Below are 15,142 nucleotides of genomic sequence, written 5' to 3' on the forward strand. Positions count from 1 at the left end.
TCGCTGCAATAGTGGCAGTGTTGCCCTAGACAGGAATGTAGGGGGGAAGGTGGTTATTGATCACAAGTGTAGCCTGCAGTAGGTTAATGTCAAGAGCTAAACAGTCCAGGACAGCTGTGAGGGCTCTTTCTTTACCACACTGAGTTACTGTTCAATTTGGGTTTTTTCTCCATATAGCAGTGGTTTAGGAGAAGTTGTTTCCCACCCTTCCAGAAACAGTGACGGGCATTAGGATGATGAATACAGTAACACATGACAGAAGAGATGGTCACATTCTTTATTTTCATTTTAAATCTTTAGCCATCAGTAAAGTGAATGGGCAGAAAACAACCAACTGAGCAGACAAACCCACCTTTGCTGGTTATTTCCAAATATAAATAACTGTGTGAGAACTGAAATTGAGCCAAAATAGAAAAAGGAAGCTGGGGAATTTAAAAGACAAAAGTAAGCCTAGCTGCACTCCCTTTTCATAGTGTCAGTGAAGAGGAAGTACCATAACAAAAAGGAAGCTATGGTTACATTTGATCAGACATTTATTCCAAGAGTAGGCATGGAATTGCACTTTCATGAAAATGCCAAAGCTGAATCGAGTCCAGTGCACTGGGGCATTGTGCGCACTTAGCTTGATTTCTGCTGCAGCTCCTTCATTCTGTTCAGGGCACTGCCAGCCTGAAACCACTCGATCTGCGACTCATTGAAGGTGTGGTTCAGCATGATTGTTTCTTGGCTGCCGTTGGGATGCTTGATGATGCATTTCAGAGGCTAAAGGAAGAAGACAGTTTTATTTTCCCTTCTCTTTAAAGGGAGAAGGTTATCTGTAGGAAAAATTCTACATGGTTTTAAAAGGCTGAAAAGGGAAAATTCCAGCTCAGGGTGGATCTTAACATAAAAGTGAGGCTGCAGTTCCTTCTAGGGAACACTCATGCTTAAGTCAACAGGTCCAGGAATTCAGAGTACTGTACGAAGGTTTCTCTGAACTATTCAGAACACCACTGATTCTGACTTGCCCTGTGTCTCCCAGCCCACTGTGTCTCACCTGGCTGGCAGGCTGTGCTGCTCATCAGTGCCAGTGCTGCCTCACGAGCACACAACTCCCCACTGATCCCCATCAGTGGCACATTCCTGCCCCCAAGTGCATGACAAGACACCCAGACAGTTACCTTTCCAGGTGCAAAGTCTTTCAACCCCACAATGCTCAGCTTATCCACAGGATGAATCTTGTTGTAGTCTGCTGGATCAGCAAAAGTGAGAGGCAGTAGACCTTGCTTCTTCAGATTGGTTTCTGTGGAGAACAAACCACCAACCACACTTGTAACATCCCACTCCAGGGAAGCATGATTACCTTCTGGCTGCTCAGGCTACTATTCCAACAACGATTACTATCTTTGTAGCAAAATCAGCATATCCGTTGTTTGTGGCATATCCAACTAGGTATGTAACAGGACTCCTGACAGGAGGGACCTGGCCATCTGTCAGCAGCGAGGGTTCATGCCTGTAGGTGTTGAGCCCTGGGCAAGGTATAAACACCACTTCCACTCAAGCTGAACACATCCTGTTTACAAACACCACAGGGGAAGCCTGACTCACCATGGATCCTGGCAAAGCTCTTGGTGATGATGACCCTTCCTCCCAAGTGACGTGGCTCCAGTGCTGCATGCTCCCGGCTTGATCCCTCACCATAGTTTTCATCCCCAACAACTGCCCATTTGATACCCATTTTCTGTGACAAAAGACACAGATTTACATTTGTGCAGCTACTCAAGTGAGGAATTAACAATTAATACCCACCCACATATCTAATTTCAGTACTTCACTGACATTGCTATGCTATGACACCTTCTCCCAAAGATTCCTTTGGGTTCTGAGAAAGGAGAGAAATAAGGAGTTTAGTGCTTCAGGGTAGTTAGGCACTGCCATCCTTGCTGACAAGGGCTGAGGAAGATTGCTCAGATTCAGAGCAAATATTTTCCTTCCTTTTCCTGCCACCTCTCCTTCCATCATGCTATGCCAGACCCGTGTTTGCATGAGCCATGACCTCTGCTCTACTTCTGGAAGGGATATGGAAAATTTTAACTTCTCTCTACTGAAAGAGCCAATCGGAAACAACTGCCAAGTTGTCCAGAGGGTAAAAGGACATTTCTTGAGATTTGAAGCCTAGTGTTAAAGAATAAAGGGGATAAGACTATAATTTATTTAAACATTAGACTAGTCACAGGTGAAGCATTCCAGGAGGCAAGATTTAGTTAGTCTGATGGCACCCATGCCCTGTAAGGTGTGCAGAGCCTAAAGGTGTTCCTCTTTCGTCTATGATTTCTGGTCCCCTCTGAGTCACAAGATCTTCCTCCCTCTTCCCCATAGCAGGTAGGGACAAAATCTCCTACAGGAACTGGAATCATTAGAGAAAGTACCAAGAAAATGCCTCAATGCTGAATGAATTTGCAGCTGCTGTTACTTGAGAGCAGGAGGGCGAGATCCTTATATTTGGTACAGACTGCCCAAAGTGTAAACATCTTCTTAAAATAGGCCTGTCAGGGGAAGGTCTCACCTTGTAGTAACGGGCTGTGTCTGGGACTGGGCCAAACTCCTGGGTTAACGCGTTCCGCACAGAGTTGGCTTTGCCATTTTCGATGTTGATGGCGCCAATGAGCAGGTTGTTGGAGATGTTGTCCAGATGGCCACGGAATTTGAGCCATGGTCCGGCTGCAGAAATATGATCAGTGGTGCATTTCCCTTTTACCTAAAGCATAGCAGAAGAGAAGAATGTCTCAGGATGGACAATGTACTTGACCCTTCCTCAATACTCGTAACTGTGAAGCATTATTTGGGAGGAGTGGTCGACACTCCAGAGGGCTCTGCAGCCCTTCAGAGAGACCTCAACAGGTCAGAGAGGTGGGCAGTCTGAAGTTCAGCACGGGCAGGTTCAGGGTCCTGCACGTGGGAAAGAGTAACTCCATGCACCAGCTGCTGGAAAGCAGCTCTGCAGAGAAAGACCTGGGGGTCCTGGTAGACAATAAGCAATCCATGAGCCAGCAGTGTGCCCATGTGGCCAAGACAGCCAATGGTATTCTGGGGTGAATTAGGAAGAGCATTGCCAGCAGGTCAAGGGAAGTGATCCTGTCCCTCTAGTCAGCCCTAGTGAGGCCACCTCTGGAGTGCTGTGTCCAGTTTGGGGCTCCCCAGTACAAGAGAGGCATGGAGCCCCTAGAGCAGCTACAGGGGAGGGCAACAAAGGTGATTAAGGGACTGGACCATCTCCTGTTCAGCCTCAAGAAGAGACAAATCAGAGGGGACCTGTCATTTACAGTATCTGTACGTATCTGAAGAGAGGGTGTCAAGAGTGTGGAGCCAGGCTCTGCTCAGTAGTGCCAAGCAATAGGACACGAGGCAATGGAGCAGAAACTGAGGCACAGGAAGTTCCACCTGAACGAGGAAGAACTTCTTTACTGTGCAGTGACCACACTGAACAGATTGCCCAGAGAGGCTGTGGAGTCTCCCTTACTGGAGATATTCAAGAACCATCTGGACACAATCCTGTGCCACGTGCTCTGGGATGACCCTGCTTGAGCAGGGAGGTTGGGCCAGATGACCTTCTGTGGTGGTTTCCAACCTAACCCATTCTGTGATCATCATATCTCTTTTTAAAGGCCTAAACCCCAGAAAAGCACATCAGTTACAGATTCAAGGCCCTCTAAAGCAGAACACAGTGGTCATTCTGCACGCATTGGGTAAGAAGAACATTCTTTTTCCAAAGGGTAAATTACAAAAATTAGCTTAGCCATGACATCTCCTGCTGTGTCCTCACTTCCCTCAGCAGTAGGCTGTTCAGGTACAAAAAGCAATTAAGCCCTTCCTGCTACAGCCCAACCTTCCTGCTGGGGAACTTCAACAAGATGCCAAGTGTTACCCTCTAAGTTTCCAAACTGCACATAAGCCTTCTCAGCTTGTAAGAACAGAATTCCCAATCAGAGATAATGGCCTTCCAACTGGTTAAGTTCTAAAGTGCTTATAAAGGAATCGCCTATATCAAAAACTTTTGCACAGCAGTATGGGCCCTGGGAGTACATCCAACTCTGTCACTGAGAATCAGGAATGTTCCCAAAGGTCAGTTCATAAGGGATTGCATTTCAGAACCCCTCACCATATCAACTGAAGTTCCCATCTGTTAACTCACCTCAAGCAGTGAGGAGAAACCCATGTCTCCACTGAAAGACCAAATTGCAATGTTTAACAAGTGTGAAGTAATTTTTCTTCACATTGTTAAGAGTGGGAAGAGAACATGCATACTGATGGATGAGAAGTTCCCAACGACCTAATTTCAGACAAAATTCATCTTAGAACAGTCAGTATTAGAGATGCCAATTAAAGAACCCATCCACCTTTTTATTGCAGGTTGTAACTGGGACAAATTCTGCAGACTGCATGGTTTGGACAGGATCATATTACATGCTATAACAAGCTTGCTTTTGCACAGTACTAGCAAACCACTAGCCCAAAGAAGAGTCACTTAGTTGTAACAGAAAGAAGTATCAGAAGGAAACACCTGGAACAAAGGAAGACCCCTTGCTTCCCTTTCTGTAACAACACGATTGTAGGGGAGGGAATCAGGTATCTCAAAGGCACATCCAAAGCTTCTAGCAGTTGCTATGCAAACCCTGTTCAAGCAGACCTGTCATTGCTGATGCTCCCCCACTTTGTTCCTGACCTTGATGAGGATCAGCATGTCTTCTAGATCCTTGCCATCCCACTTATCAAAGGGCTCAAGAAGCTGGAGACGCTGGCTGGTGGGGCTCACATCCACGTGCTGCCCACTGCCATCCTTGGGAGGGTACTGATAGGTGTCCTGGCCTGGGTCGAACTCCTTCCAAAGAAGAAAGGAAAATCATCAGCCTCAGCCATCCCCAACAGCATGTGAAGAACAAGCCAATACAGGCAACTGCACCTATTTTAGCTCTACCAGCATGTGTCAAGAAAGAGGTCAGTGCCTGCAGGTTCCCTCAGTTTTAAGAAAACACTGCTAGTGTCAGGTCTTCCCTCCCTCTGCCCCCAGACAGAGCAGTTACCAGCTTGGGCAGCTCATCTGCATCAGGTGCCTCTAGTTTAAACTTCTTCCCATCTGCTCCTGTCAGGTAATCTGTCTCAGGGTTAAATTTTAGAGTGCCAGCAATGGACAGGGCTGTGACAATCTGAAAGAAAAAAAAAAAAAGATAAATTTAAAGGCATATTCTACCTCCCATCACTTCACCTGAAAGCCCTACATCTAAGTCTCAAAGCCACCAGCCAAAAGCTACTAAACGAGGCACACTGGGCCTCTTCTGCAGGTGCCCTGAACTATTCCACAGCCCCTCCTCTGGCTGTTTCTTACCTCTGGAGAAGTCACAAATGCGTGAGTCTCTGGATTGGCATCATTGCGCCCTGTGAAATTCCGGTTGTAGGATGTAACGATTGTATTTTTCTCTCCTTTCTTGATGTCCTTCCTGGGAAAGAAGCAAACATGCTCATCAGATCCAAATGGAATATTGCTTCTAGATGTCTCACTGCTAGAATCCCCCAGCTTGGTTTTGGCAGCAATCACTATCTTAGAAACATGAGCTGGTGCCTGTACATGTTTTCCCCCCTTAAGCACAGACCTAAAATGAATGAATGCAAACCCAAGTCAAACACTGATTCCTGCAGCAGCCCATGTTGTTCACAGCCCATGTTGTTCACTGTTGAACTGTCCAAACAATAATCAACTAAGCATATTGCCTTTGGATATCCCACGGTCAGCCATGATAAAGCAACATAAAAATGTGCCTCCCATCCCTTCTATTGGCAATTATTCCTCCTGCCACTCCAATGACTGAAGTTGAACCAATTTAATTTTCCTATTTAAAAGGGCCCATACAAACTTCAGTCCACCTTCTCACAGACGACAAATCTTTCTCCCCATTCTTTGCCTTCTACAAAAAGCCTCCAGAATGTGTGTCCATTCTGCAGCTTTATTCACCTAAAGGCTCAATATAAATCTGTAGTCCTTCTTTTCGCCTCCTCCAGTACACACCAGACAGCTATGGCTAGTTAGTTTTTAAACATTTAATTTCCAGTGTGTTGTATTTATAATCAAATCAGCTTCACAGAGCATTCTGGAAGCTAAAAGATACAGAGCTAGAGTGAGGTCCATCTTTCATTTTACCTGTCCCACTGGCCGATGCATGGCCCACAAGCATTAGCAAGAACCAGCCCTCCAACTTCTCGCAGGATTTTTGCCTGGGGACAGAAAACAACTTTGTTACCACAGAATGCCTGGAATGAGTCTCTGGGGTTGCTCTTTTGGAGGAAGAAGACACTAACAGGGTGCACCGAGCCTGAGAAAATTCCCTTCCTTGTTTCAGTTTTGAGTCACTTTTATAAATACATGGGGTTTGACCCCAGGAAGACTATAAGTTAACACTGGGGCAGAGCACAGGATATTTTGCCATGATGGTCCCATTCTCTACCTGCTTCAACTTGAGCAATCCAGCTACTTGCAGACATTTGACTGAAGGGCAGTGTCTAGTTTGATTAATATTCTATAGACTTCCTGTCCATGTAAGGAGAGAACTGGCAACAGTGCAGGCAAGTATGTGTGCCTGCTCAGTCTACTCAGCAAACAACTCAATTAAGGGGGCAGCTGGTAAGGAAAGGTTTGACTTGGTTGGAAGAGCCATCAAACGTTGGCTGGACATATCCATATGTAAAGGTTTGGTCCTCGCACTATGACAGCATCTAAAATTTACTAAATAGTAAAGCTAATTAAAATAACATCTTCTGCACAGAAAAAAAAATGAAGAAAGTAGGTAACAGTTCCTCAACAGAAACATTCCTTTTAAAGCCAATATGAGTTTTGCCATAAATTTGGTTTTGCCATAAACTGGGAACCACCTTCCAACAAAAGAGCATGCTCTCTTTATATATTGGGATAAAAGTGGATTGCAGCCTTTTGTCAGCCATGGCCATCTACAGAATCCCAGGAGCATGAGGTATCCCTTGCTCTGCTTGTTCTCTCCTCAGGGCCCCAGTTCCTGTCAACTGCCTCAGCCCTGTTCATTTCTAATCCTGTTTTTACATGCCCAGGCAGTAAAGATATCAGATCAGAACACTGTCAAGATGATGGCAGGACCCACAGGCACAGTAGCACAAGACCAGTTACTACATCAGTAATTGCACCTCAAACAATAAGTGAAGACAAAGTTTAGGAGGTTTCCATTAGTTAACTCGGCCCTCCGAGTACTGTCCTGAAGAATTTAAGCCTTTCTGTTCGGAAGTGCAAAGAGCAGCCATACTCACATAACCATCTCTTTCAATGGTGGCACGGATCTGCTCTGACCCCGGTGTGATTGTGAACTTGGATTTGCACTTCAATCCATGTGCAAGCGCCTGTTTTGCCACCGCTGCAGAGCGTCCCATGTCCTCATAGCTGGAGTTGGTGCAGCTGCCGATCAAGCCTGTGGTGTTTGACAGAAACAGTGGGGTGGTTACTGCAGCCCTGGTACTTGGAAGATTCTCCCTGACCCGTCTCCCCGAAGAACAAACAAGGGATAACCACCTTATCTGCTGATAAGGAATCTGAAAGGGTTTCAGGTACCAACACTGCCAAGCCTCCCAGCAATATACTGTGGTCACAAGCAGTCCCTTGTCCAGCTCTGGAAGTTGCACAGTCAGAACACACTACTCAGTCCCTAGTCTAATCTGACTACATTACTGTTTTACAACACCTCAGTGTCACCTATTTGCACTTTGGTTAAGCAAATAACCAAAGAGAGGTATTGTTCCACAAAGACAGAAAAAGCTTTAAATCAAGATGGCAAGAAATGGAGGAAAATGATGAAAAGAAAACATCTTCAGTACAGTATGAAGACCACACAAGGACATGCTGTACCATCGTGACAGCATTCTGGCGCTAAGCAGCAAAATAAAAATTCTCTCTCAGTTACAGCTACTGTAACTGTATCCTATTTGTAACACTACAATATAATACACTTCCCACCTGGGACATGGCTTTACAATGTATTTCCATTCTTTTCATTCCTTCCTCCACTCCACGAGCAACAGTTGAGAAGTCAGCCCACAAGTTACCATCCCAAAAGCAAGCACAGAAATTTCCAAGCCTGCTTTTTAGGACAGCAATTACTAACTTTACTAAGTCCCAAGAGTTCAACAGCCAACTGCTGGGAGTGCTGACAATCATGCTCCTGACAACTCTCTGCAACAAGTAAATCCATACCACAGACTTTTAATAAAAACGATCTTCAATGGGTAACATTCCTGTCAATCCAAACATTCAAACGTTTCAAAAATGGAAGAAACCTGGTCTACCTCTTCAGATTAAAATCCCTTCTATTATCCTGCATCTCAACCTACACATTTGGCCCATGCAGTCACTACTTTTCCCAGAAAATTCACATGGCCATGAACAGATGACACTGCACCAAAGTCAAAGGACAGACAGCAGCAGTAGCAGCAGTGAAAAAACTGGATCCCAAGCTATGTGACCAACAACTTATGCCAAGACAACAATGTTTATGCCACAAGTACAAAGGCAGAGGAAAGAGCAAATGCTACCCACCAACTCTGATATCAACAGGCCAGCCCTCCTTTTCTGCCACAGCACCAATATCTGACACAGGGTGCGCCAGGTCTGGTGTGAAAGGTCCATTGATATGTGGTTTCAGCTTTAAGAAACAGTGACAAAGTCAGAAATCACAGCAGCAAAGAATAACCCCAAAACACAGCAGCAAATCAATTCCTTTCACAGCTCTGTGTGGAAGTTGTTTAACTAAGATTCTCCTACATGAAAACTGGAGCACAAACTGCAGGTGAAGCAGACCTGAATGTATTTTACATGTTCTAGAACAGCACCAGGGGTGTTGCAAACTCCCAGATTGGTCTTCAGTCACACAAAGCAGAGTCACATCACAGCATTCAAGATGGCAAGAAGAAATGAAGCCTTACCTCACTGAGGTTGATTTCTATCACCTGGTCATACTGACAACCAGAATCTGGTACCAAATGTTGCTTGAATTCATCCGCCAGTGCAGCTATATCTGGAATAAGAAAGAAGGAAGATGTGAAAAGTGCAGCAAACATGAGGGAGATAAAAAAGTATAGAAAACACAGGGGGGTCAACTGCGTAATTCCCCAGCCACTTCATCTACAGACTGCCTGCTTGTAGCAGATGACCTACAGGAGCACACAAGATCAAAAATCTCATCAGACAACACTGTAGGAGAATACTGCTCCCAGAATACACCTTCACCTGAACCCATACTTCTACCCACTTCAATCCCCAAATCCTCTTACCAGCTCTCCCAGTCTTGCCCAAGTATTTCTTCATGCGTTCATTGTAAGGGAAGATTGACGTGGTAGCTCCGATTTCAGCCCCCATATTGCAGATTGTTGCCATTCCTAGAGAAGTGGGAGAAGAGACCACAGGGTCAAATGAGAAAGTCCAAGGCCACCCAATTCTCCAGAAGTCAGTATATGCAAAAGACAGCAAAGCTAAGAGAGATCAGGGCATCAGCCACAGAAACCTAAAGCTACAGCTGAGAGGACACTGACAACATAATGGCTGGGTCAGCCCTCTATGTTTCTGATCAATACAGGACCTGTGACCAGACTCTTGTGGAAGGAATGAGCCAAAAGTTTCTTGCTACTGATACATGCAGATACTGAAATAACAAGGAATTCCTGTTTGCACTGAGCATCAAATAATTTACAGCAGTGAGCAGTGTCTCTGCTACCTGCAATGAGTGTCCTGTCCCTCCTTACCATCTCATTTGTCTTCACTGGAGGAGCCAGACATTTGTGAGAAATTTAGTGGGCTGAATAAAATGCTTCCAGTGATGGAACACAATAAAAAAATCCCAAATATTTGCTTACAGCACTGGGATCGACTGTCCCTTTCAAGGACACAGCAATGAAGTTGTAGGAGCTCCTGCTTTACATTTAACAAGCTAGAAGCAGATATAAAATTCCTCTGATTTCATAGAAGAAAAATCCAAAATTGCTCTCAGTTTGTAAACCAAGTATTCCAAGTTGTAGTCAAGTCATGCAAATTGAGAGAAGTCCAGCTTGAGGCTGCACATCAAGCTAAAGGAAGATGTTTCTTGCAATTTGGTCCTAACCAGCATATTACAGAGAACTACAATTTTTGCTAGTTCAAATTCAGCGCCTAAGATCCATAATTAGCTAGTATAAACCGTGTGTTATAAACTGCCTTCTGGTCTCAGAACCTCTGCTCTTTGTCTAGCAGCTGTCACACATATATTCCCATTACCCTGTTTTTTTTTCCTATTCACAGTCTATTTTAGGCTGAAATGAATATGTCATTCCTTTACTGCTGACATCTCCACCCTCTAAGTTTACATTGGAATACATTCACGCTTATTCTTATCCTGACACACCATCTTACAGGATTCTTCACAATTAACCATTCCGTGTTCTCAAAATCACAAGAAGATTTAATGGAGAGAAGTCACTTCTTCACTGAGAGGGAGCGCTATCTTGTTACACCGCTCTTCCAGTTTGCCATGTACAAACTGCCGGGCTAGGCTAAGGGAGAACATTTAGTACTTCTTGTTTGGTTCCCTTCCCAGCCTCCACAGACAGCTCTATATCCAGCTCCACCAACAATCCACTCAGATAAGAGATCTGTGTTGACTTACCTGTGCAGGAGATCGAATCCACACCCGGCCCATGGTATTCAATGATGGCGCCCGTTCCACCCTTGACAGTGAGGATGCCAGCCACTTTCAGGATCACGTCTTTAGGAGAAGTCCAGCCTGAGAGCTTGCCAGTCAGTTTTACACCAATAACCTGAGCAACATCAACGAGGGGGAAAAAAAATACTGTCACCACTTCCTGTCAGAAAGATAACAGCATATAGTTCTGCTGTGGGGTATAATCCTGTCACACTGCAATGGTATCTGGTGCCTTATATACAGTGCTTGAAAATCGATGCTCCTTACACATCATATATCTCACCCTTGACATCAAAGCTTCATATTCCTTCTGCTCCTACCTTTGGGCATTTGAGCTCCCAAGGGATTCCTGCCATGACATCCACAGCATCAGCTCCACCCACACCAATGCAGATTCCCCCCAAGCCACCTCCGTTGGGGGTGTGTGAATCTGTGCCGATCAGCATAACCCCAGGGTAGGAGTAGTTCTCCAGAATGATCTGAAAATAAAAATGGATTGTTTGCTTGCTTGTTTTGTGGGAAAGGAGGGGAAGACAGCAGAAAGAAAACAAAAACAAGAGTTTAGATCAGTTTGTATTTGCAGATTTCAGTAGCAAGAAAATAACTGAATTTGTGTTGGATTGGAAATTCTCTTTTGTTTCAAACTCCTTGTGGAAGATATAATGACAAAACAAGGTACCAAGTCTCAGCCCCAGGATCCCTGCTCATCCCAGGATAATAAAAAAATTTAGAAAACAATCTCCTCTTTTTCCTTCCAGTTTAGGCTTTTGCTAAGGCGCCACCTTTGTTAGGCCTCAAGAGTCTGTTCCATAATCTCCATACCCTTAATTAACAGCTGAGCAAGTCAGTTCACTTATACAATGCTAGCGAGACCTTCTGTAGCCTTTGTGCCCCATAGCAGTAGAATACCAACAGGCTCCTCAATCCATGCTGCCAGCCAAAACTCAATTATGTAGAGGAACTTCTCATCAAGACACTCCCTTCCCTTACTGATGCTACCAGTTCCATGCAAGACTTTTCAACTATTAACAAAACCACAAAACCGTTCTTCAAGAAAAAAATTAGATTTCTGTGGTAGCAACACTGTAGAGAACTCAAGCTAATGAACTTCTCACTGCATGTGTGCCACACCAACACTAGGAACAGCCTTTGTGGGAAGCACAGAACTCACAGCACATGCATCATGGAACAGCTTGAACAGAACTAAGGCAGTCCTTTACCAAAAAGACCAAGGCTTTGCTTTCAGAACTTTCAGCTTTATATACTTGTAGCCACATCAACATATTTCTGTGAGAAAGGTCACTCTCAAGGCCTCACTTTGGCACAGTTGTACTCTGAAGCTATTCAACAGGACCGGTTTCCTCCAGCCAGAGAAAGTCAGCCACAAGAAGACTGGTAACCACAGCACGGACTATGCTGCCGCATGACAGATGTTACGAGTGCTTTTGGAACACAAATGACCTGAGGTGCTCCCATAACCTTTTGAAGAGTTCATCTGTTGCGTCACATTAAGTTAAGGTAACCTTAGTAACTCATTTTGTAGCTAAGAAAACGTAGCAGAGAGCTCTTGACTGCACCTGGTCACGAGTTCCCTGCTGACAGGATGCTCACCAATCATCCATTCTCCTCTCCACTCTTTTTGCTTCATGCTGCTCTTCAACTTTTGCTGCCTGAGACTCAGAGGAACAATGAAAAATGACTACTGGACCCTCAAAGCAAATAACCCACAAGCAAGTTAGGGACATCCTGACAGAGGTGTTTGTTTAAAAAAAAAAAAAAAAGCCTCATTAAGTGGTAAATTATTTTGGGACTGTCATATTCTTTTTTAGATCCAAGTGTAATAACAAGAGAATCTCAGACTTGGAAACTGTTTTGCATTTTATTCAAATTCACCTAGCAACTCCTTATGTGTTGCCACTCCTGAGTACTTGAAGTATGCTGCTCTGTTGTGTCCTCATATACTCTTCTGGGTTTTATAGAACTAAATGCATACATAATAATCCTTAAAAAAGTATGTTCCCAAGGCTGCTTTCCTTACCAACAAAAGCAATTCACATTAACCCTATGTAGCCAGCTTCATGACCTCACCGTACTGTCTGAATTGTACTAAGAGGAGCCAGCCCACAAGGAGTTAAGGTATTTCAAGCTTCTGTAATTCACATGGCATGCTGTTGGCACTACCTAATGATACATCAGGTTACAGTTTGACCAAAATAACCTTTAAAAAAAACCCCACTGTGGTCAAGATAACTGAGAGAGAGCAAGTAAGAAACCTCGCCTGCCTGGAACAAAGCAAGTTGTTTCCCTAAACCAGTAAAATTCTCTAAAGATTTGTGCTTGAGTTCTCTCTCCACCCTAAGGTAAAACACCTACTGCATGTTCAAAGATGGCAAACACACACACACTTTACCTGGTGAATGATACCTGACCCAGGTTTCCAGAATCCCACTCCATACTTGGCACCAGCCGTTGATAGAAAGTTGTACACCTCCTGGTTTATGTCCTATTCACACAGGGAAGCACAGAGCATTAGTACCACATTTTGTTCTTCCATACATCAAAAGCTCGTTCAAACACATTCCTTTCCTTTACATGCCTGCCTGTAGTTTGCTTTCCAGTTTTGCAGCAGCTGGAGGGAGGTGCACATAATTTTTAAAACCAAAAGGTCAAGATTAAGACTGTTTGACAGACAGTTATAACAGACCATTTAATTTCATCCCACTTGTAGCTCTACTAAAAGTTTTTTAGTTTCTAATTCCAAACGGCACAATTTAAGGAAAACCCTGCCAATAAGACATTTAAATATGCTGTGCTCACTTTCCCTATTCTCAGGGGCTTTTATTAACCTGTTTCCCTCACTCATTCTAGCCCCTCCTTCCTTCTCTACCAAGTGCTCTTTTTCCTATACAGATGCTCTGGAGACATTTCAAATCCCTTAGATAAATATTCTGGCTTTATTTTTACAGATTAAGAAATGGAACTGGAAGTGTTCACTGCCAGGGGAGTTGGTGAGTGTCATTTGTCATTCTAGCAAGTCCCCTGTTTAAGACCCACACAATGCTGTCTTTCTTGCTGCACTGTCACCATTGTTGGTGGAGGTCACACCGTGAAAATTGCTTGTGAGAAAAACCATGGTTGCCAAGGAAGTATGACACTATTATATCCTAACAGTTCTTGGCAGGAGAGTGCCGGAGTAGATAAGATAAGCACTAGAAGGAGAGAATTTCTTAAAGACTGTTCTCATGCAGCTAAGCTTCAGAATGAAGGGAAAAGGGAAACGAGTTAATTGAAGAATTGTCTCAGCACACATTTGCTGAAGTTTCCCAAGAGGCCACAGCAGCTCTTTAAGCCTTGTTTTCCACTGGGAGTTGGGTCACTCCACTCTGTTTGTGCATCCCTCCCCCAGTAAACCCAAACCACCCTCTGGCCTGCCAGCATTCATTGTGTGCCAGCTGGCAGCAGCAGACGCCAGTCAGAAGAAGGCAGGACCTTTACTTGCTCTGCTCAGAGTGGATGGCAAAGAAGGGACTCAGCTCAATTCAGAGCTGCAGCAAATATAATTGCACTGTGGAGAATAAATGCAGGAATAGGGGAAAAGGGAAAACAGGAGGTGAACAGGAGAAAAGAAATTGTCTGATTTAGTTAAGTCTCAAACTGTTAATTGCACAGCTTAGGACTGAGACAAGCAGAGCAAGAACTCCCCAAATCACTCTTGAGTGGTGCAAGCTGATTTATTGTGGCCCACTGAAGAAAGCCAAAAGCAGATACTTCAACACCACAAGTTTCTGAGAATAGATATGGACTAAAATCTTAAAATGCAGCTGACCCATTTACTGTTCATAAATTCTGGTATCAACATTGCAGGTACAATTCCTCCTGGCTCTGACAGTGGACCTCGACTTGTCCACTTGGACTAACAAGATTTCCTTGGCAGATGCACTGTGGTACGTTGGTAAGAGATAAACGTGTCTATAGATTACAGAAGCTCATTTGGGGAGGAATAAGCAGTAAAACAGTTGAGTAGAAAATTTTAAAATGGCACTGAATCAGCAGTTGGACAGCACTTTGAAATTCCCACATAAAACCCAACATCCTCCATACTTTTACACACATTTATACTATACCCATGAGCCATGAAAGCTGCAGTTATTGCCCTTCAGATAATCAGTAGCAAATGGCTTGGGAAAGTAACTACTTGCCTCCCCCTCACAGGATACACCAGTGCAATGCAGACATATGTTCATTAAGTTTTTCACACTGCCATACTGCAACATAGAGTAATCTGACTTCATTTTTTTCCCTTTGAAATAATTTTTTTCTCTCCTTTGGCTGAAATATCTTCTCTCTCTAGAACACACATGATCTGGGCTTCCATCACTAACAACTTAAGACTAGCTCTTCCCACATTCATGGTCCTTTAAACC

At 44.1% G+C, this 15,142-nt stretch overlaps 1 protein-coding gene across 3 annotated transcripts in view; it reads right to left on the reverse strand.

Annotated features, from left to right (window-relative positions):
- Positions 1–263: 263 nt before the first annotated feature.
- ACO2 (aconitase 2) overlaps positions 264–15,142 on the reverse strand; it is a 30,570-nt gene continuing 15,691 nt past the window's right edge. For all 3 annotated transcript variants that reach the window (XM_038153754.1, XM_038153753.1, XM_038153755.1), the window contains exons 4-18: positions 13,129–13,221; positions 11,039–11,197; positions 10,683–10,833; positions 9,319–9,423; positions 8,971–9,062; positions 8,585–8,690; positions 7,306–7,463; positions 6,173–6,246; positions 5,363–5,474; positions 5,061–5,183; positions 4,703–4,858; positions 2,546–2,737; positions 1,588–1,720; positions 1,161–1,282; positions 264–762 (exon numbers count right to left, since the gene is read on the reverse strand). In XM_038153754.1, coding sequence (XP_038009682.1) covers positions 619–762; positions 1,161–1,282; positions 1,588–1,720; positions 2,546–2,737; positions 4,703–4,858; positions 5,061–5,183; positions 5,363–5,474; positions 6,173–6,246; positions 7,306–7,463; positions 8,585–8,690; positions 8,971–9,062; positions 9,319–9,423; positions 10,683–10,833; positions 11,039–11,197; positions 13,129–13,221 — 1,920 coding nt within the window. In that variant the 3' untranslated portion in view covers positions 264–618. The remainder of the gene's footprint in view (positions 763–1,160; positions 1,283–1,587; positions 1,721–2,545; positions 2,738–4,702; positions 4,859–5,060; positions 5,184–5,362; positions 5,475–6,172; positions 6,247–7,305; positions 7,464–8,584; positions 8,691–8,970; positions 9,063–9,318; positions 9,424–10,682; positions 10,834–11,038; positions 11,198–13,128; positions 13,222–15,142) is intronic.

The sequence above is a fragment of the Motacilla alba genome, chromosome 1A (assembly GCF_015832195.1).
Source record: "Motacilla alba alba isolate MOTALB_02 chromosome 1A, Motacilla_alba_V1.0_pri, whole genome shotgun sequence".
Lineage (NCBI taxonomy): Eukaryota > Metazoa > Chordata > Aves > Passeriformes > Motacillidae > Motacilla > Motacilla alba.